A 22881-nucleotide genomic window follows, 5' to 3' on the forward strand; every position below is an offset into this window, starting at 1 on the left:
TACGGACAGAGGCAGAAACATCAGAATAAACGCTAAGAAAGCATGGGATGATTAATTTCAAGCCCTTAAAGTGCCTAACTGCTAACCAAAATCACTGTCTCCATCAAAGCTAGCTCTTGGAATTACTGCAAAAATAAGGTTGTTTCAAGTATGGACTGGTGTCCTCCTCGATCCTTGAGCCAGGAGAGCAGAAATGACTAAGAGACTATGATAAATCAGTGGGCCTCAGTCTATGAGTCGTGGACCATTGCAGGTGGAAAGACCCTTTCCCAGGGGTCACCTAAGACTATCAGAAAGCACAAGTAGCTACATTGTGATTCCTAACAGTAGCAAAATCGCAGTTATGAAAAAGCAATGAAAATCGTTTTATGGTTGGGGGTCACCACAACGTGCATGCCTTTAATCCCCACACTTGGAAAGCAGGCGAATCTCTGTGAGTTCAAGGCCAGCCTGGTCTACAGAGTGAGTGCCAGGACAGGCTCCAAAGCTACACAGAGAAACCCTGTCTCGAAGGGGGAAAAAATCTAGACCCAAGCACAGCTTTTAATTCCATCGAAAGCAAAGGCAGGTGGTTCGAGGCCAGCCTGGTCTACGTAGCACATTCCAAGGCAGCCAGAGCTTTGCAATGAGACTGTTACAAAAGCAAACAAAACAAAGCAAACCAAACAATAGATGCAACTATTGCCTACCGGAAACATATCATGCTGATAAAGACATCTCCAGACTGAGAGTCAAAGAATGGAAAATGATCTATCAGGCAAATAAGAGCAAAGAAGAAGCTGGTATAATCAGTCTGTTATCTGAGAAAGCAGATTTTACTCCAAAATTAATCAAAACAGATTTTTTTTAAAAAGCAGGACATGTTAAAATAATGAAAAGGGAAGAAGAGATCCCGGGGTGTGTGAGATAAGGGAGTACCTATGACATGAAAGCAGGAAAAAGGACTCTCTGGAACCAGGCAAAGGGGACAGAGGGCACAGTTGAGAGCAGTGGCACAAGAGGATGAGCAAGAACGAACTATAATAATGTGCATGTATAAAAATAGCCTAATCAAACCACTTTTGTGCTAACATAAATAATTAATCAAAGAAGAAAGAAGAAAAACAAAATCGGTGCAGAATGATAATATGAGGGGACGCTGTGAACACACAGGGAGGCGATCATAAGATAATGCACACTCCTCCCGGAAGTACGTGTGCCTATGTAACAGATGATTAGGGCTTCCCAGTGGAAATATTTGCACCAGTATGGTGAGTTACTCTGATTTCCTTTGTTCCCTGTTACCAGGAAAATGTACTGAGGAAATCTGTCACAAAGCAATTAGAAGATTGCAAAGAACAGAAGAATAAGTCTTATTAATCCTTACACAACTTTGTTCTTGTTTTGAGGACAGTTTAAATATCACAGATCTCAGCCTGCTCTCGCGTGCATTCTTCATTCTTCCTTGTGACATGAAGATCCTTCACCAAAGAGAACTCTGAGGAAACAGCCGGAAGCAGACTGTGCCGACTTGCGAGAATTGCAGGAAAGAGCCATTCATTCCCAAACACAGCTACTTGATAGTTCCCGTTCAGGTATAATCTTTAAAGATATTTTATTTGCTTTTACACAAAAATGTATGCGGTTGCCATGGGATTTGGAACTGCAAAGTATAGTTTACCCACCAAGGCAATCAAAGCTTCTTTCTTTCAAATGTCTGTGTTTATTATACCTTTTGTATAAATGCAAAAGGAAAGGAATGGTATCGAATGAAAGTGTGTCTTTCCTAACCATCTCCTCAAGACAACCACTATCAGCTGACGTCCAGCGTGTCTATCCAGACAGTCTCTGTATAAGAATATGCATTCATTAGCATATTCACTATTATGTCCCAGGCCTAGCAGGCAAAATTCACAAAATACAGTTGGAGTTTTCCCTTCCCTCTGTTTTGGAGATGGCTTCATCCCAGAAAATAGAGAGCTTCCTCGTTCTCTTCTTTGCCCCGTGTGTTGGGCACTGAACACGGGATGACAAACATACTAAGCAAGGGTTTACCGTTGAAATGTATCTCTAGCCATCTTTTTACTTTCATATTTTGAGATAGGTTTTTACTAAATCATCCAGGCAGACTTGGCATTCACTCTGCATAGCCCAAGCAGGCAATCCTCCTGCCTCAGCTTCCAAGTAGCTAGGACCGTGGGTTTTTGTCATCAGGCCCAGCTTCCTTTAGTCTTTATTGTCTTTTTCTCACTTCTTTATTTGTCCCTATATGGGGTGGTGTCAAAATGTGTGTGAAGTCACAGGACAATTTGCCGGAGTCAGTTTTCTCTTTCTACCGTGTAGGTTCTGGGAATCGAACTCAGGTTGTCAGGCTTAGCAGCAGGTTCCTTTTCCTGCTAAGTCATGTCATTCTTTTCAATGATACACAGCATTGTGTAACGTGATCACCCCATAATTTATTTAGCTAATCAGAATCAGTGTTGCTACTGCAAGCCGTAACTTATTTTTACACCTTTTTTTTTTTTTGTGAACATATCCACAATTCTTAGATGTGGAGCTGTTTGGTCAGAGTGCATGAACTTAGAATCTGATAGGCATTATTCAAATTTCCTTTTTAAAGATTGCTAGGTTACATTCCCACTAAGAAGATACTTCTCTTAAACTGCCCCTACAGCCCTCTGCTGAGCTGGTCTATGGACACTGACTACCCCACAGAAGTTTTCAATCTGTATTTCTTTCATTAAAAGTCAACTTATTAGATTATCTTAACTTATTAAGGTATTACAATATTACCAAAATTGAGCATTTCCCAGATACTTCAAGGCTATTTGAATTTCCTTTCCTCTGCTGGCAATGTAGCTCGGTGGTAGAAAATTTACCTGACCTTGTCTGCGTTCAAGCAGCAACCAGAAAACAAATGTATTTCTTTTCTTCTGACCTGTATCCTCCCATTCTTGACCCATTTCCAAGTGAATTTTCACTATTATTTTTATACCTCACTATCCAACCATAATGATATATTCATGATAGCCAGTAGATTTAAATATCATTAATCAACCATTATTTTCACAGAGGGAAAAATCAATGTAGAGTTATACTCAACTATCTTCAAGGACCCTTCGAGACATAATTCAACGTCTGACTTTTCCTTTCCAATTTCCAGTTGCAATGGGGAATTGCCCTCACTTTGTAGGCTCCCTGTAGGGTATATTTGTCATGTTTCAACCCCATTTTGCCAAAGAGTCCTTTGTCATAACTCTGCCTCAGCCATGGATCATCCATGCAAACTTTCTAAGGGATGTAAATCATTAAGGTACGAGTTTTCATGTTTCTATCCCTGCTCACAGTTCCTGTCTTAGTGAGAGCAGAAAAGAGAAAGTGATACTTTCAAGAAGGCCTTAGTTCTTCCCTCCACCCTTAGAAAGAGAGAGAGAGAGAGAGAGAGAGAGAGAGAGAGAGAGAGAGAGAAAGAAAGAAGAAGAAGAAGAAGAAGAAGAAGAAGAAGAAGAAGAAGAAGAAGAAGAAGAAGAAGAAGAAGAAGAAGAAGAAGAAGAAGAAGAAAAGATACCATTTCACCCATTTAAAAGGAAGTAGGAAAAGTCCCTTTGCCCTTTTCTCCATCTGGGAAGATTTTAAGGGTCTGTTTACAATCCCTAAATATCATATTTCATTTGGCAGTAGAAATATACACAAAACAGGATGAGGAAATTCCTGAATGAGAAGGATTTTAAGCATTAGTCTGACCGGCTTTGTCTCCAGCACAGAAGTGGGAGCTACTGCTTGTAAAGACGTTGAGAGCCACCAGTGCAGTTGGTTTTGTGGAGCTAGGGAAGTGGCTTTGTCAGGGCTTCCGGTGGGACTTCTGTAGGGAGTAAGCTGGCGTAGTCAGAAACGACTGACCCAACAAAGTAACTACTAGCGTGCAAACCTGTTTGATTTTTTTTCTTCTGTTGATGATGGAGATGAATCCCTGGGCTTCACACGTGCTAAACATGCTCTTGTCCTGTGCTTGTCTCCGCTCAGCATCTAACCACAGGTTGATGAGATTAAAGTCGCAGGTAGGTGAGAGTCTTAACCTTGACACAGAGATAATTCACCGAAAAAAAAAAAAAACCCTCTAGCTCTATCTCATCAGGAAGAAAACAGACTGTTGGCACGAAACCAAGTTGAACATTGACAGATGCAGATACATGTAATTCTTAGCCAAATACTCAGGAAAATAAAACCCTAGGCTATGCTGGGAAGAGAAATCCCAAGGCTGTAAAGTGAAGGTGGGAGGCAGGAAAGGAGTGTTAGGTGACTTGTTAAGGACCTAGCCAGAACTCTGCAAGCAAACACGGACAGTTGCTGTGCCCTGCAAGTCACCTTGATGATCTTTTGAGTGGCGGGCAGTGGTCGTGAAGAAAAACAGAGGGCATTTTCTCCTTGAAGTCTAATCCCTTGATTTAAATATTAACTTCCGTGTACTTTTGGGTTGTTACTCAGCCACTTAAGGGAGAGGGTGGGGAAGCTAGATTACAGATCTCACTGAAGTATCTGGAAGAGGAGGGAGGAAAGCAGTTTTAAGAGGTGAGATCTCTGAGCCCATTCACGCCCCACCTGTGTCCTGAAGCCATGGAGGTTCCTTCTGCTGGGACTGGATGCCAAGTCCCACCCTCTTCCCAGATCACTTGAAAAGAGCTAAAACATGGGGTCAGGAGAAGAAGAAGAAGAAGAAGAAGAAGAAGAAGAAGAAGAAGAAGAAGAAGAAGAAGAAGAAGAAGAAGAAGAAGAAGAAGAAGAAGAAGAAGAAGAAGAAGAAGAGAAGGAAGAGGAGGAGGAGGAGGAGGAAGAAGAGGAAGGTCTGTTTAGTCATGTATTAAAACTATGAAAAATAGTTAAGATCTAAGAATTAGTGTCTTTGTGGGATCAATCTGTAAGATTTTCAGATAAAATGTCACTTAATCATGAGTAGTGGAAATTCTTCTATTAACAAGATTTATGATCTTGATTTATGAAATATATTCTGTGATCTTGCATATTGATTTCTGGACCAAGTCTACTTGTTCTTAACCAGAGGATGCTAGGTATTTATTATTAAAGGTGATCGTGGGTGAATGTGTGTGTATGAGCAGGCCAATGGGAACTCTCAGCTGTCTCTTTTATGACCCCACCTTGTTTCTCAGACAGAATTTCTCAATGTACCGGGAGCTCACCTACTGGCAAGACCAGCCAATCAGCAAGCCCCAGGGATCTTCCTGTCTCTGTTGCCCACTTCTGAGACACAGGTGCTTGCTGCTATGCCTGGATGCCTGGCTTGCTGTGAGGGTGCCCATGCTTGTACAACAAGCAATTATCAAATAAGCCATCTCCCTTGGCCCCTACAGGGACTCTTACGGTGTTCACTCGTCAAATATGTCATTTACAAGTCATAGTTTGTGCTAAGATGCAGCCCAAATTCTAGAAACATGTTTTACCAAAATACCTACCGACTTAAGGAAAACAGGGCCGACACCCTTCTGCATACCTGTGGGCTGTGGTGTGGGTCTGGAGGGCAGATAGCCTTGGTGAGAACAGAAAGAGTCATCAAAGATGGCCTGTCAAGCATATGAGCGTACACGTGCAGAAATAAAATAGCAAATGCTTTCCCCCTGGTATATATATGGATGACATCTGACAGCTTAAAAGGAAGGGAGAGGCAAAATGAAGCCTCCTGAGACAGTTAGACTCTTTTCGACTCCCATGCTGCTTTGAATTCTAGAAATCTAGTCCAGCCACTTCAGCAAAATGGCCACAGTTTCTCAGATGCATACATACATAGGACAGCACATTTCAGTGAGCTTTCTGGCCAGTTCTTGTCCCCAAGCGTGCGGGACACTCTATTCCTTTCCATATTCCAACCACAACAAGCTCCATCAGGAACAATCTGGGATTTTTCTGCTTAACCTACATTTTTGGTCTGAAAATCCAGTCCCAGCTTCTATAGAAGCGTTTGCCAGCCCCTTATAAGGTCAGGGAACTGGCACCTCAACACAGGAGGAATACCCACACACTTACTTCATTTCCTGCTGGAGGAAGAAAAAAAAACAAGATGGCAAGAGGAATTCTGTTTCCATGAGTTGAAGTCGTTTATTACTTTATGTCTAGAAGGTCTAATGTCAAAACTTCAAGGACAGGATAATATCGCAACCTGGGCTTGAGCATCCTCACTGAATCCCAGCGGGTGTAGATTTACATGTTGGTACCTGAAAGCGGATGCAGCCCCCACCCTGGAATGAATATATGCTTCCAAGGGACTTGTTTCCAGAGCGTGGCGGGAGGAACAACAGAGACAGCTATGTGCCCACACGCTCAGCCATCTGCCGTGCCAACCACACTCCTTCTCCCCCACCATTTTCTGCAAATGATTCATCTGTGCCTTTTTGCCTTCTTCAAAGATAACTGTGTAGGCATTTAAGGAGGGGAAAGTCATTAAGAAAAGTGGAATCTGGAGTTATTAGGATGAGGTCGAGCCGATTAAACAGTCTGGAATCTCACAAAGCAAACAGTGTGGGGTGCAGACAGGATTCTTGTCTCGCTCGGCCCATGCATCCTTTCAACAGGTTAGCATCCGTCGCAAACAGGTCTCACAAGACGGCACACAAGTTGCAAAAGAAGCAACGAGGCAAAAACAACAGAAGTCAAGACGGGGATTGTGAATACCCCAATTAGAATCACGGAACACTTCAACTACCACAGCGACGACGTCTGACTGAGAGTCACTGACTGCTCTCAGTCAACGGTATCTTTGCATCTTTGCAGCTTTTTCCTTTTTCCAAGAGGTAAAAAAGCTGCCTTGAAACTCATGCTTTTTTTTTTTTTTTTTTTTTTTTTTTTTTTAGGAAATGCCACCAACGGTAATTATGGCACCAGAGACTACTGAAGGCATTATGTGGTGTGCCTGTGTCCAGGTGCCTCGAAAGGACCGAACTACATTCAATTGGGGCCAAGTAGGCCTCCATTCAAGCCCTGACAGCTTCGGGCCTCTAGGACGTCCAATTGCCAAATCTCTGGGGACTTTGGGAATCTCAGGAGACTATGGGGGTAAGGAAATGTACTCTTTTAGTGCAGTGAGGACAAAAGATAAAGGAACATACGTGTGTGGCTCAGAGACAAGGGAGAGAGGTGACGAGTGGGTGGATATGAAATCTGTCTGTTGGCAATGCTAGAGAGATATGCCCCCTCTGTCTCTCTCTCTGTCTCTCTCTCTCTGTCTCTCTCTCATCATTTCATTCCATTTCAATTATGTTCCACATCCTAAGGCTACCAGAGTAAAGGACATAAAGGAGAATTAGAGGCTTCAGTCCAGTGGTTCTTAACCTTCCTAATGCCGCGCCCCTTTAATACAGTTAGCTCTTCGTCTCGGGCTGACCCCCAACCATAAAATTATTTTTGTTGCTACTTTAAAAGTGTAATTTTGCTACTGTTTATGAATTGTAATATAAACATCTGATATGCAGGCTATTTTATATGCGACCCCTGTGAAAAGGTTGTTCGACAACACCCCCCCACACACACACACAGGTTGAGAAACACTGTTCTAGTGCCTTCTGGGGCAACAAGGGAAAGGTAAATGTGAGGGACCTTTCGCTAGGGCCACACAGGTCATGCTGTCCTTATTAACTCAAGATGGGGGGAGGAACGGCACATAGGTCTTGTAACCCCTCTCCCCACGATGGGCAGCAGCCATGTCCCGTGTGAAAAGTGAAGGGCCCAAGTAAGAAGGGCTCCTATTAACCTATTCCCCAGGCTGGGATGCCTTGAGGCTCAGTCTTGATGCAGAGGGAGGAGCTTGGTCCTGCCTCAACTTGTTAAGTCATGCTTTCTTGACTTCTATGGAAGGCCTGCCTTTGGAGAAGTGGATGTGGAGGTGGGGTGTAGGTAGATGGGAGGGGGGGAGGGAATGGCAAGAGAGGAGGGAGGGGAAACTGTGGTTGGTACATAAAATAAATGAAGAGATTTAATCATAATAAACAAACCAACTTCTCTCATTTTGTAGAAGATAAAGATACCAAATCAGACCAAATTCTTCAAGATCATGGTACAATACCTGCATTTTCTCGTCTGTATTGTTTTGTTTTGTTTTTTGTTTGTTTGTTTTTTGTTTTTTCCAAGTCAGGGTTTCTCTGTAGGTTTGGAGCCTGACTTAGAACTAGCTCTTGTAGACCAGGTTGGCCTCAAACTCACAGAGACCTGCCTACCTCCATTTTTCTCATCTGTAAAATGGATGTTTGAGCCGCACATTCATCTTGGGCTGATGTGAGGTAAAATTTACACAAAGAACCACACACAAGGTTCAGGATGTCAGTGGTATATGCTATCTTGCTTTTCTTTTCATTTCCTGTCAGTAGGCGCTACTGATGGCTATTGGCGGACTACAGATTTTCATGTAACAAGCAGATTTTTAACAACGATGATTTTGTCTGATAAGCATCTGTTTAATCAATCAACTCGCTCAAGTCTTTATCATTGCCCATTCGCCAGCCTCGAGTTCTGTCTATGCTGGTGTTGCCCTGGTTTGTGAAAATGCTGAGGGCACTTGGGCAAGAAGCAAGAGAAAGATACAGGAAACAAAGCCAGTCAAGACGAGGTGTAGCAAGTGTCCCTAAAGAGACCCAAATAAAGCATTTCAGAACCATGGAACCTGATGAAGCTTCCCAGGCAATTCCATCCTGGAGGATAAGCGGCTCTCCATATCTGAGCTACAGAATTTCAGGCAAGAAAACCAGCATTACAAAAGAAAAATAAGACAGGGCTGAGAGTCTGGATTTACTTGTGATAGGATGTCTGGAACCTTCTGAGTTCCAAAGATCAGGACCAATCTCTGACTGGAACTGTAGAGACCTGCCTGCAGCTCAGTCCTCTGCCAGACAGTAGCCTGCCTGTTCTCAACCCCAGGGAAATGTTAAGCAGGCCATTTTGTTCAGCATGGGCTGCTCCAGGTACCATTGACAGCTCCTTCTCCGTTGCCAGCAGCAAGACCCTTTCTGATCTTCATCGCAGGCTTTCCTTGTGTCCTTCTTCTATTAGTGCATCTGAGTGGACAGTTGGGGTTGTTGCATATGTGTGTGATGGCCAAGTAATGGCAGAGGTTCGTCTTCGGGAGCGCCAGTCAACTCTTGGAGACAGCGGTTCGTTGGCCATGAGGTCACCAACTAGACTATCGCTTCCTGCTCCCCGGTGAAGAGATTGTAAGTGTGTGCTGCTACCCCAGCCTTCCTGGGCTGGTTCTGGGGATTGAATTTAAGACTTCATGCTCTCAAGGCCAGGAGTTGACCAGTGAGTGAGCTGTCTTCCCAGCTCATGTTCCGTTCTATAGTTACATTTTGGCCTCGCTTCTTCCCCTATATTCGGCCGGTAAGAAGTTTCTCTAAGAAGGCGACTCTGTCTTTCTTAATCAGTCCTTCTTAGACCAGGAATCCCTCCTGGAATCCTGTTCTTGTCTCCCAGTGGGGCTCCAGTCGGGGCCATCAGATTGTTATTGCTCCCTTGCAGGTGGAGAGCAGACTGATAACTTTCTGTGGCGAGGCCTTAATGGTTGAGTTGCTATTACTGCCCCAGGCATCAATTCCCACCAATAACCTGTTTCAGCTGCCTGTTGGGACTGCCTTTGCCAAGCTGGGTTTGGCTCAGAGCTGACAGAATTCTTAGACTGGATTCTGTGGCTGCCTAGTGAAATGCACACTGCTTAGCACTAGGAGTTGCGGGTAACAGACCCCCTGGGGAATACAGGCTATCAGGATGCTGTAAGCTTTTCTCCATCCCCCACCCCAACATTCGACTTCACAAAAGTGAATAGATGAGACGTCATGATTGAGGTCCAGCTGTGTAGACGATGCTCAGCCCTTCATCTCAGGCATCATTGTCTTTAGCCTTGAGCAGAAGATGGGGGCACCAATCATGGCTACTAGTCACAACTAAAAACAAAAAGAAAACAAAAGCAAAACCCTTGGGTATAAAGTCACAAGACAAAATAAAAAATAAAGACCATTTGCAGATTTGAGAACCAACATGTTCTTATGTTCCTTTCTTTCCCTTCCTTCCTTCCTTCCTTCCTTCCTTCCTTCCTTCCTTCCTTCCTTTAAGAAGGAAAGAAAGGAAAAAAAAAGAAAAGAGAAAGAAATTAACAGGGAAAGCTTTTCCATTTGGTGTGCCATATTTTGTCTTTGATTTTTGTTCTTAGAAGAATTGAATCCCAACTGGAGGGTGCTTTAGAGCGAATGTGTGCATAGAAATATTCAGTGAGTCATGCCTGGCGTTGTAGGTCTATTCCGGCGCGTGGGGTTTCCAGAACAATTACATAAGTGTTAACAGATCCAGGAACTTCTGACATTTGTGACAGCGTAATGGAGTTCTTCTCATCATTGGAAATATCCTAATTGTTGTTTCCTTAAATTGAAATCGCAGAAAACTGGGGTAGCCGCATGAATTGACTTTGCGCATTTCTGTCTAGTGTGCTCTGTGGAAAAGAAACTGGAGGAAAGGTATTCGGAATGAAACCTGGCTGACCAAGCTGCTGCAAATGCAAAAATCTAAATCAAATTATCGAGAAAAAGTTATCTGAGGGCATCAGCTGTGGTGAGATGCTTTGATTCTTTCCCTGCTAACGGCCCATGAAAATGTCCCACAGAACATGGCTTCTTGGTCAACCTACAAGCTTTGGAGTTTGCACGGAGAATGCTAGGCTCCAGAAGCTACTAGCCTATTCTAAAACCTTGTTTTATCTTTTGAAATATCCCTTACGGGCTTGGAGATGCAGTTCGGTTGGTAGAGTGCTTGCCTACCGTGCACGAAGCTCTGGATTTGATTCCCGACACCACGCAAACCCAGCGTGGCATCAACTATCCTAAGTCCCAGCACTTAGGACGTAGAGGCAGGAGATAGTAGGTTCAGGGTCATTCTCAGTCACAGAGAGAGTTTAAGCCAGTGTCGGGTAAAAAAGGCCCTGCCTCAAAAATAATTTTTAAAATGAAAATAAATCACTCAAGAAATTATATGTTAATTCTAAGTACCACTCAAATTCTTATTTAAAATGTTTTTTTTTTTCTTTTAGGTACCCTGTTTCCAAGATAGATAAAACTCCGAGAAGATTGTCAACTTGATTTTTCTTTCTCAAAAATGGGTCCCGCAAATCCAGGGTTCTAGGAAGCTCTTGTAGAGGCTGGCTCAGAGTTCGGTGCATAGCTTTGCTAATGGCTTGTTTTTCTGCAGATAAGATATTATAGGTCTGGGTGTCACTGTATTTTATTGGCTCAAAAGACAAAGTACAAAGGATAAGGAGGCAGTGGGTTCTGACTCATCGAGGCTGCTGCCTGCCCGTGCCATGTGAGCGTCTGCGGAGGGAACATTGCGGTCCGTCAAGTATAACTCTGCCTGCCCCAGCACTGCGGAATTCTTTCCGCATGACTCCAGGTGCTCAGACACCTTTCCTAAGCAGCTAACTTGAGAGCACAGAGCACTTCACAGAGATGTGGCAAGGCTGTGTGAACTGTGTGGGTTGTGGTCGCGTAGACGAGCGTGTAAATAAGAATGTGGACTTAGTAAGCATCGCTGTGACACACCGTCATTCTTAGAGTGTGCTTGTTGATGTTGGAATGCTGCACACTCTCCAGGACTGCTTCCAAGAACCTACTTGAACACATATCCTTGGGCCTTTAGAGGGAAGGTGGAAAGGGTAATTTGGTGGCCCTGCCAAGTTTCCTAGATAATATTTTAGGAGGAAATGATGTATGTGTTACAAGGCTCAGAGGATGATGATGAACGAAGACCTTCTTAGCAAATAAGAATTCGCCTTCCATGCTGTTTTTATTATTATGGTTCTGTAATATAGTTTGGAATCTGTTATGGTAATCCCTCCTGTGTTGTTCCTTTTGCTAGATTACTTTGGCAATCTGGGGTGTTTTGTGGTTTCATGTGAATTTTAGGATTCTTTTCTTTCTATTTCTGTATAGAATATAACGAGGATTTTCACCGGAATTGCATTGAATCTGCAAATTGGTTTTTTTTTTTTTGGTAGGATGGCTATTTTCACAATATTAATTCTACCAATCCAACAGCTATAGCCAACAGCTCGTTAATTGGGTTTAAGGTCTACTGAATAGGAGGGAACTTGTGCTTAGTACTGTAATCCTACCCAACTACTGGTAAGGCCATGTTCCCTAAAAGGGAGGAGCCTACTACCACCACTTTCCTAGACCAACATAGTTTCTAAGTGCATCCTAAACACTTACCCTTGTATCCACAGCTAGGTGAAGCTCTCACCCCACATCCAAGAAGCTTTGTTTTGCAGCAGAACAGAGATCATTACAGAAAACCACAACTGGTAGAAATGAGGCAAACAACTGAACATGTGCCCCAAGCCCAATGGACGCATCTACAACACAACTCATATACCTAATGCTCAAGGCAGAGGGAGAGAAAAGATGGTGTTAGAGGACCAGGAGGTCTGCTGCGAGAAGATGTCTTGCTCTATATGACCAGGAAGTTACACTCATGAAATCGTAACAATATGGCCACCTAAACAGGATCTGCACAATGACAACGCAAGTTGGCATGCCAATGTGGATGGAGAAGAAATCTCATAAAGTCCCACCTCTAGATGAAGAGTTACAGGCAATTAATGACTGCTGAAGTATGGAGAACCAGTTTTATCTAGGCAGAGCCCCTAGGCAGGTTGTCTAATCCCATGTGGTTAGAAACATGTATGCATAGAAGCAACACTAAATGGACACAGCAGGATACAAACATACCCACATAGATATAAAAATATATATGTAACAATAATTAAAAAGTGTCATGAATTTAAGACCGAGTGGAAGGGAGGAATTGAAGGGGGTGATGTGAATTGAGTACTCACGTATGAAATTCTAACAACAAAAAGAAGAATTAATTAAAAACCTTTTAATAAAGAAAATTCTGTCCAAACCAATGCTAAGTCAGAATACACAGTCTAGCTGAACAAAAATGAAGTCAAGGGAGATGCCTTATTTTGTTTCTCTGAAAAATTCTGCATCTTACATCTCACATCTGTGTCCAGAAATCACTAAGACCAGCTATGCCTGTTTTTTCTGACTCTGCCCTATATTTTTCTGGCATCAGCCCTGAGTGCTCCATCTCTCCAGCTGATGTGTTCGGTGTTTTACCAGATTTGTCTGGGTTTGTTCTACTAACCTAACTTACTTTCCATCTTACGTCAGTAATAATAATACCTCACCAAGGGGATCTTTTCTATTTTTCCATTGTTTAACACCAGAAATTTACTGATGGTGTTGCTGTACACTCTCAGGATGGAGGCAGAGGCAGGTGGATCTGTGAGTTCAAGACCAGTCTGGTCTACAGAGAGTTCTAAATGATCGGGGCTACACAGAGAAACCCTGTCTGGAAAATACAAAAGCAAAAAAGTCAGGAGGCTACTTGTTAAGAAAGGAGTACGGAGAGTGCCTGTGTTCAACTCTCTCACCAGACTTCGCACAAGAAATCAAGGTGAGGTGGGTACTGAGTTATCCATCAGTATGTGCCCACAATAGGCTGATTATAGAAGAGGCATTTAATACAGTACACAATATATTTTCACTTGTCCTAAGAGCTTCTGAATCTGTCTTCTTCAATAGATATGAAAGTCCTTGAAGAAAGTACTAAGTATTCATAAAATGATACCTCATTTGTCATTATATGCCCACACACTGATAGACATGTACAATGGCTCATTGAAGAAAAGAATAAAACAACATCACCGGATTCTGTGGAATAATCCCTCTGTACGCTGTGTAAATTATGTTGTGATTGGTTTAATAAAGAAGCTGACTGGCCAATAGCTGGACAGGATAAGGTTAGGTGGGAGAACCCGACTAAGGTAACCAGGAAGAAGAAGGGTAGAGTCAGAGGAGTTGCCAGTGAGACATGGAGAGGAAGCAGGAGGTTCAAGATGAAAGAGAGGTAACATGCTGTGGCAGAATGTAGATTAATATAAATGAGTTAATTTCAGTTGTAAGAGCTAGTTAGTAATAAGCCTGGGCTATTGGCTCAGCATTTAAAATTACTATTGAGTCTCCATGTTGGTTATTTGGGAGCTGATGGGTGGGAAAGAAAAGTCCCCCTACAACTGTTAGAGAATGCTTCATTTTGGCTAGTCTCTAAGCTGTCACAACAGATTCCTGAACCTAGAGTCTCATCTTAGTAGTCCTTAATAGTCTGAACCCCACCTCATCACTAAATTCAGCAGCTGTCAGTCTGTTACCCTCCAGATGCCCTTTAGGGGATTGGGGAACCATGAGACAAAGCCATTTTTGGCTTCCATACCTCTCTCATTTTCAGCCTTCCCAGGCTCTCTGCATGGATGTGCCTGGTGCTTAGTAGTTCTTAATGAACTAATATCTAGCTATTATTCCTGACACAATGAACAGATAATGCTTTCAAACCTGGTAGGTGTGGGGTCCAATATGAACTCATCAATGACTAGCTCCATGTCCCTGGGTACTTTAAAAAACCTCTCTGGGTTGTGGATGAGTCATATGTCCATGGAGAGTCCTACAAGTGTGAACGAAATAATATAAGCAAAGGCACTCGGCATAGCGTCTGGCATGTGGTGGAAGTTCAGGGAATGTCAGCCTTGTCCTGCTTTGGTACCTCATAGCCGTAGTGATAGGGACATAAGGGGAAATCACATGCTAGAGTAGGCAATGGAGCTAAAAGAAGAAGTAAGAAATCTAAGGGAACATAATGAGCTGCTCTAAAAAAAAGTCAAAGTCAATTATTAGCTTTTTATACACTACATAGGAAAAAGTTTTATAAAAAAAAACCCTGAAGTGTTAAAGATTATAACCAACAGGATTAAAGGAGAAATAAACCCTTATATTTACTAAAGGAACGGCAGACTTAACTGTTTCTCAAGCTAAAACATGCTTCAATATTTCATTTTGTTTTAAACTCTCCCCATGTATGCGCAAACACACACACACATACACGCACATGCACACACATCAGAGAACACCACGGCATGCTTGTAGAGGTCAAAGATCAACTTGTAAGGATGGCTTCTCTCTACCCTGTGGGTCCCAGGCATCAAATCGGGTCATCACGCGGTGGCCAGTGCCTTTGCTTGTAGTGCTGTCTCACTGGATCTGTTTTGTTTCCTTTAAATAGGTCTTCCATACATATCCTCGGCTAGTCTGAAACCTACTACATAGTCCAGGATGACTTTCTGATCCTCCTGCGTCAGACTTCTCAGTGTCGAGGTTACAGGCCTAAGCCACCATTTTAAGCAAGTATAATATGCAATTGAAAATATTTCTTTCCTGGTAGGGTTGTTTTGTTCCATCCGGACATACTTGGGTGTGATCTTGGGTGGATTATGGCCTGACCATGTATCCCCTAAGAGGTCACCTGGAGTGAAACTGAGGGACTTAGTCAATCCTGAATCTCAGAGTTGGGCAGTTGCCTCCTTGGGAGAGACTGATCCGGCAGCTCTCCTCTGTTGCTTCAGCACCCTGTTCTGATCTATTTGTCTAATCTTTGAATCATATGATGTAATAAAACTTTTAGCGAAGCCAGTTCTAGAAAAAGGAATGAGAGAAAACATTGCTGACATTCTGTGTGTGCCTTTCCCCAACGTCACAACAGCACAAGTTACATCCAAGCTGCTGCTGTAGCCATGGACTTCAGGCTCCCTCAAGTTAAGTCAAAACTCTGCCGCTTCGGGGAAAACCGCAAAGAGTTTATCTCCTCAGAAAGTTATTTATAGCTGGGAGGTGGTGACACATGCCTTTAATTCCAGCACTCAGGAGGCAGAGACAGGCTGATCTCTGTAAGGCCAGTCTGGTCTACAGAGCGAGTTCCAGGGCCAGTTCCAAAGCTACAGAGAAACCCTGTCTCAAAAACAAAACAAAACAACAACCACCACAACAACAAAGGTTATGGTAAGGCAGAGGCTGGAAAATCTTATGGAAGATGGGGAGGAAAGATTGTAGGACCCAGTGGGGTCAAAGACACCACTAGAAAACCTACAGAATCAACTAACCTGAGCGTATAGGGACTCAGAGACTGAGTGGATCTGACAGAGGCCCTCTGCATATGTGTGGCAGTTTTGTAGCTTGGTCCTCTTGTGGGAACTCCCAACAGTGACCTCAGTGTCTCTCACTGTGTTGCCTGCTTTTGAGACCCTTTCTTCCTATTGGGGTGCCTAATTCAGCCTTAACAGAAGAGGAGGAGCCTAGTCTCACTGCAACTTGACATGCTATGACTGGTTCCTATCCATGGGAAGCCTGCCTGGATCTGAAGGGAAGTTGTAGAGGAATAGATGGGGCAGGGGGTAGGGGAAGGTGAATGGGGAGGAACTGGGAAGAGGGAAGAGAGGGGAAACTTTGGTTGGGATGTAAAATCAAATGAACAAACAAAGAGTCAGGGTATCTACCAGGCTGGCAGCCAATGTCATTTCTTTTACCTATCTTCCCTTCCCTAACATCTTAGGGTGTATACACACTGCTGCTTGCTTCTGGGGAGAGGGAGCCTATACTAGCCTAGTGTGGAGATGTCCAGCATATTGATTGATTCAGAGTTTGAAAGACAGAGAAGGGATGAAGCTGAACTGGCGGTGTGGAGCTGACCACGGTTAGGGCGACTTCTACGTACCTCCCTAGCACAGCGGCACATCTCTTCCCGCTAAGGAAACTGCTGCCTCGCAACAGGACGTGTAGAGCAGTTTGATTTTCTACAAGGGACCCACATTCCCTTTAAGGAAAAGATCACAGCAATTCCCCCCATTCTGAACAAAGTGAAGGTGGGCCCCAGCTGAAGCAAGTTCGATCAATCTCTCTTGACCTAGAATCCCAGCGTCCCCAGAAGTGACACGGAAGCACAATAGCTCCAATAGTTTTACCCTAGGACACAGGAAACTGTGATTTCCCAAAGCTGAATTCCTAGCTTTTCTTAGATTTATTTTTTCTTTTTTGCTGCTGTTGTCGTTTTGAGAAACCAGACTCTTTCACTTCTCCTGCTTTCCTGTGGACTATTCTAGATTCTTCCAGTCCGCTTGTTTGTTTGCTTAACATAGCCTGTGCCAGCTTCTGCTTGCTGCTCACGTCCTAGGATTCTGACCAAAATTGCTCCTCCACATGCTTCAGGCTCCAACATGCGAGGCTAAAGGTTAAACGCTGGGGGTGGGAGGTGGAGTCCTTGGGTCAAATATTTACCAAGCCACCAAGGTCAACTTTTTCCACGCCATTCATCTCTCAAACATTGACTTTGCAGTCTCCCTGATAGAATAACAGCGACACAAGCCTGAGGTTTTAAAAAAAAGACCGTGGAGCCAAATTTCCTGAAGTTGACTTGATCACAACCGCCAGGTTCCCCTAGTGCTGCCAATCAGGAGCCCTAGAGATACTGTGGCAATGCCAGTGGTGCTCGACTGGGGGCAGGTTTCATTCAGTCTTAGACAACGACCAAGTCCCACAGTAATTACATGATGGGCGATGACGAAGGAGCGGCCACTGGAGTTAGACCAACCGGCGTTTTGAAAAAAATCACTGTCTGGGGCTGCTGTCAAACTCAGCCCTCCCTCAGAAGCCTGCGCTTTGTAGATCTTTATTCTTCCATTTATTGGCACAGGAAATCCGCTGCTTCTTTGCGAGGGCCAGATGGGTAGTCACCTTAAGCAGCGCTTCGAGGTCACAATCCTTGTATTCCTATAACTCTTACTGTTCTTCGGGGGTTATTTTAAGTGTTGGTATGAGAAAAGATCCTTCGGTCACTGATAACCAGCTTTCTTTCTCTAGACCCTAGAAAGTAGGTGATAGGAGAAAATGGAGCATTTAGAGGGTACCTCTGATACATTGGCCAAAGTTCTTCCTAATGCGTCCAGATGTTTTCTTCTCTCTCTCTGTTCTCTGTCTGTATCTCTCTCCCTCCATCCCTCTCTCCCTCTCTCCTTCCTCTCCTGTCCCCCCTCCTGCCACCTCCCCTCCTCTTCCCTCTCTCCCTCCTCCCATCCTTCCTTTCTCCATCTTCCCTCTCTCCCTACTTCATCTTTGCTCTGGGTACCAGTTGGTGTCCTTTTAATGAAGTGACATCTGCATGTCTCTTCATTCAACAGGCACTTACTAAGGACCCACTAAAGGCCCTATGTCATATCCTGTGTGAGGCATACTAGTGAGCTAAGCAGGTGACGTCCTTGCCTATTTGGGTTTTTGTTCCAGGGGAGAGAGGCAGAAGCAAACAGGATGGCCGCAGATCTTAACCCACAGGGAGAAAATGAGTCGAGAATGGTTGGGGTTTTGGATGTCTTTCCAAGTGGAAATGGATGTTTGTGCAAATTAGCAGTTAGTATATGACATCATCCGAAGCCAAGGAAATTTTAAGAATGGAAATTGCTGATTTCAAAGAAATGCAAAGGGGTAAGAATTCTGCCAGGGAGGCATTTATTTCCACGGGCTTACTTCAGGGTTGCCTCGCCCTTCCAGCTGGGGACCTTGTCATCGTCCCTCGTATTTGTGGAATGTTCTATGATGATATGGCGTCCCTTCTGGCAGTCATATTATTTGGTTTTGGGAGAAGCCCTGACCCGGAATTTTCCTGATGTTGCAGATCAGGAACTAAGGCTCAGATAGCCTCCTCAAGTGCAGCCAGTTACTTCAGGTGTGACTAGAAGCTGAGCCTTCCCTTTTCCTGGTCAACACCATGGCCCTCCTGACTGCCCCTCTATCTTGTCTGCAGCTTTTCCATCTATCACAGTGTTCTTGGATGCTGTGGGTTCAGTTCATATGGGATTAGCCATTATATTCTGAGTTGGACTCAGAGTATCCCTTCCCAATATCACACAATCCCTATTGAACACACATACCTGTACTTGGCCCCTATGGCTTGTCAGAAACTATTCTTTGTTGGTCAAATATTTTGGGGGCAGTGTGGCTAGAGACCATTCAGGAACAAGAACATTTTCAGTGTATCTGTTCATTCATGGGTTGTCACGGGAAGCAAGCCAAAGAGGACACACACATCTAACTATTTTCCATAAAATATTGATGGCATAGTCATTACATCTGTCTATAGAATTTAAAGAGATTCGCCATGTTCCATACCCATTTTCTTGATTAATTCATCTTTATAAAATTGATCAAGTTGGTGAGAACAGAATGGAAATTACACAAATAATTACAAAAACGTTTTCTTGGCAAACAGAAGCTAATGTTTTTCTCACATACATTATAAAACCAGGCAGTGTGATCAATGTTTCATGGGGGGAATCTCATGTAATCATTTATCTGGTCTTCTCATATACATATGGTTCTATTGCTGTAACCATTCTATAGATGAGAAAATCAAGGGTCTAAATGGTTAATAAGTTTGTGCCAACATAGCTAGCCAGCACGGCAGTATAGCCAGGGCCATCTAGAATTCTCTTTTCTTGTTACCCGTACTATTATAATAGTGTCCTTGTTAGTTTATTGGAGGCACAGCCAGAGTTAGATCCTAGTTCTGCTCCCTATTTAGATAACAAGAAGCAGAGTCCCAGCAGCTTAGGGATCTGGTTAAAACCCCAGGCTTTACCCCCATGACCAGAATCAGACAAGCTAGAGCATCACCTCTCAACTGGAAAAAGGCTAGAATAGATCTTTTGGTGTTTGCCTAGAAGTTTACAAAGGAATATCCTTTGAGAGTTTGAATAGAAATAGCCACATCATGTAGAGCAGAATCTTGACAACCTTGTACTTCTTCAGCTACGAGGTTCTCTACTTAGTCATGAGACTTTTTGTTTGTTTGTTTTTTTTGGGGGGGTTGTTTTGTTTTTCCAAGACAGGGTTTCTTTTTGTAGCCTTAGCTATCCTGAAACTAACTCTGTAGCCCATACTGGCCTTGAACTCACAAAGATCTGCCTGCCTCTGCCTCCTGAGTGCTGGGATTAAAGGCATGTGCTATCACAACATGGCTCATAAGAAACATTTTTAAGGGACCCAAGCCAGATCATTTTCAAGGAGTCTCCATGTGGGTCACTTGGTAAAAGTAGCCATGGAGAAGGATGGTTTTATTATTATGTATTTGTCTCAAGCTTTCAAAGATTATTTCAAAGATAATGGGAGCTATCTTTGAAAAACTCACAAGCAGGAAGTTAGTCGCCATAATACACTAACCATAATAATACACTAATCATAATCAGATTTCAATACTTTTATTTTGATGGCTTTTCTCTTATTTTTTTAATGACGCCAAAAAAAAAAAAACAACCCACACAGAACACTAGCAATCTATTAACTCTAAAGGAAACATTTTGAGCTCCAAGAACATTCCAGTTTCTTCCCAAATCTGAACCTGTAAGCACAAAAGGTTTCTGTCTTGGGAAAAGGCTTAGCGTCGGCTGTTTCCACAAGATTAGCCCTACTGATCTGAAGCACCTGTGCCTCTGGAAACACAGGACATTATCAACTTTTTTTTCCCCCCTTCTTACCATTTGTTCAGGAAGTTGTGCTTGGACTAATATTATTTATACAGCTGGGTATGCAGACTAGGAAGAAAGGGATCAAAGTGGTTGGTGATCGCAGAACATCTGAGATGGACCCTGATAATCGATCAAGCCTACAGCATATGGACCTGATTACAAAACAACAGTTTACACTCCGGCAAGATGTTTTGTGGCAGCCAGAGCCGGCAGTGATAGCTGTAGTCCACTTCAGGGACTCGGAGTTAGATCTTTGGCTCCTCCCACTTCATTTTCTGGATAGTTGAGCACCCAGAGAACGCATGAGATGAGTTATGAAGAGAACACATCAGAATAGGTGTATACACCTGTGGGACTCTGCTGGCTACATACACACACACACACACACACACACACACACACACACACACACACACACACGCCTGCTCAGCCATCTCTAGGGGAAGGATGCAGGGCAACTGTCTCCTCTCCACAGGAAAGCAACAGGAAGTGCATAAAAAGACCCTCATTAAGGGAAACAGCTGTTCCTGTCCTCCTGCCTAACCTTGATTGTTCAGTGAAAATCCTGGGGCTGGAGGGAGGGGCAAGACGCCAAAACAGGAAGAGTCGGCGAGTTTGGGTGAAAAGCAAAAATAAAATAAAATAAAATAGAAAGAGCCCCACTTGTCAAATTTAAACACAAAAATAAAATACCCATCAAAAGCCCCAAAAGCAAAGAAGCAGTTTCAACTAAAGGATGCAAGCGCAGTCGGCATTCAGGGAGTCTCCAACACCTTCGCAGCCAGGCTGCAAGGGTGGGAAGAGCCATTCAAACCCGGCACCCGGAGCTTGGCAAAGGTCTGCTCTCTGAAGGATGTCTGGCTAGCTGCTTGAAAATAAGCGTTTGCTCAAAGGTAGGAGGAAAGGGGTGCCAGCATGTCTCTTCCCTGTCTAGGCTGGAACGCGGCTCTGAGAGCTTTAAAGGCTGACAGCTAAATTTAATCAGGGTTAAATCACTGAAACGAAGCCGGCGCTCTTATGTAACAAACGAACCAGCCACTCTTGCCAGTGTTTTCTTTCCCTACAAGGTAAAGAATGGTGCAGGCTCTTAGGAGCGCTCCAGCCATTTGGAAATGTTATGAATTCAAGGGAGGCAGGGAATGTGGAAGTCTAGTTCGCTGCTAATGTTGTCTTCCGAGGATTGTAGGCCTGTAGGTTGAACAGCAGGGTTGTACAGCTGGTGTTGTGTAATGAACTGAGCATGCGCTGGCTCTCCGTGCCGCCAAACGCTCCATATACAGCACCCCTAGCTACTGCCATCATTTCTGCTAAGGAACTCTGTTTTGATTTTTTATTTGTTTGTTTGTTTGTTTGTTTCGAGACAGGGTTTCTCAGTAGCTTTGGAGCCTGTTCTGGAAGACCAGGCTGGCCTCGGACTCATAGAGATCCGCCTGCCTCTGCCTCCCAAGTGCTGGGATTAAAGGCGTGCGCCTCCACCACCCAGCTTAGAACTCTGTTTTCTGTAAGTGACTTTGCATAAACCTTATAACCCGACCTGGACTAAGCACCGTCTCCCAATGTGTTTGTTTCAGGACAGCTTGCCAATCGATCTATGCCAACACCATCGGTTTAGAGACTATGCAGAGCCACTTCTGTCTCGGGGCGGCTTTCCACGTGATTTATTTTCTTTAAAAATAAATCTTAAATCAACAACAATCAGTCATGAATGCTTGGTATGGGTGATGAGAAGGGTACTTCACCTTTGAAGTTTCCTTTCAAAAACCCACCACCCTCGTCTCACCCGAAGAAATGAGCCAGTACAGGAAAACTTCATGCAAACGTCACCAGTGTTCTGCCAGGCACCCAGAATAAACAGGGGAGCCTGAAAAACTGTCACAACCCAGAAGGGGCCTTACAAGTCAGTGCAGCAAGGAATCTGGATGGGATCCCAGAAGGACATTAGGAAAACAAACCATGGAAGTCTGGGTCAAGGGTGTGCTGTCCATTTTGTTTCCTCAAGAGGTAGCAACTGTATGCCCTCAGGCAAAATATTAATAATATTAATAACAGTGGAAGCCGGGCGGTGGTGGTGCACGCCTTTAATCCCGGCACGTGGGAGGCAGAGGCTGGCAGATGGCTGTGAGTTCGAGGCCAGCCTAGGCTACAAGAGCTAGTTCCAGGACAGACTCCAAAGCTACAGAGAAACCCTGTCTCGAAAAACCAAAAATAAAGAAATAAGCAAACAAATAAATAAAATAAAATAACAGTGAAGAGTGTGTCCTCTGTGAACATCTTATCAGCTTCACAATTTTTCTAGAAATCAAAACTATTCTAAAAATTGCTTATCGGACAGCAAATGGGCAACATTATTTTGACATGTGTTTTGGCAAAATCAATCATGTGAGTCCATTTCAGTTTCGATTTGGGTCAGGATAACTTCTAATTCCCAGGGTCTGCTAACTATTGGAAAGTCAGAACAT

The 22881-nt window shown here is 43.7% G+C and overlaps 1 protein-coding gene and 1 long non-coding RNA gene across 3 annotated transcripts; both read left to right on the forward strand.

The window, feature by feature from the left end:
* Nucleotides 1–4519: 4519 nt before the first annotated feature.
* On the forward strand, nucleotides 4520–11847 carry LOC125390018 (uncharacterized). Of its 2 annotated transcripts, none has more exons than XR_015736731.1 (4): nucleotides 4520–4820; nucleotides 6840–9188; nucleotides 10451–10575; nucleotides 11051–11847. XR_015736731.1 is itself a non-coding variant. In XM_087901982.1 (4 exons), exons 1-3 carry the CDS (start codon nucleotides 4620–4622, stop codon nucleotides 10492–10494), a joined length of 447 nt encoding a protein of 148 aa, XP_087758108.1. In that variant the 5' UTR covers nucleotides 4520–4619; the 3' UTR covers nucleotides 10495–10575; nucleotides 11051–11847. The 2 variants fall into 2 exon arrangements, 1 of the variants encoding a protein (XP_087758108.1); XM_087901982.1 differs by having other exon boundaries at nucleotides 6840–7041.
* Nucleotides 11848–21153: 9306 nt separating this feature from the next.
* LOC146889773 (uncharacterized) lies at nucleotides 21154–22672 on the forward strand. The gene is made up of 2 exons (XR_014999735.2): nucleotides 21154–21315; nucleotides 21994–22672. It is a non-coding gene; the product is annotated as an uncharacterized LOC146889773 (long non-coding RNA).
* The last annotated feature ends 209 nt before the right edge of the window (nucleotides 22673–22881 follow it).

Source organism: Myodes glareolus, chromosome 26 (assembly GCF_982192425.1).
Source record: "Myodes glareolus chromosome 26, mMyoGla1.1, whole genome shotgun sequence".
In the NCBI taxonomy this organism is placed as follows: Eukaryota; Metazoa; Chordata; class Mammalia; order Rodentia; family Cricetidae; genus Myodes; species Myodes glareolus.

Excerpts from the sequence above, each read along its gene's own strand:
- LOC125390018 (XM_087901982.1), top strand. The coding sequence starts at position 4,620 with ATGCCAAGTCCCACCCTCTTCCCAGATCACTTGAAAAGAGCTAAAACA. Across the intron at positions 4,821-6,839 it reads GGAGGAGGAAGAAGAGGAAG|GAAATGCCACCAACGGTAAT; the intron begins GTCTGTTTAGTC and ends TTTTTTTTTTAG. Across the intron at positions 7,042-10,450 it reads AATCTCAGGAGACTATGGGG|TGTGCTCTGTGGAAAAGAAA; the intron begins GTAAGGAAATGT and ends ATTTCTGTCTAG.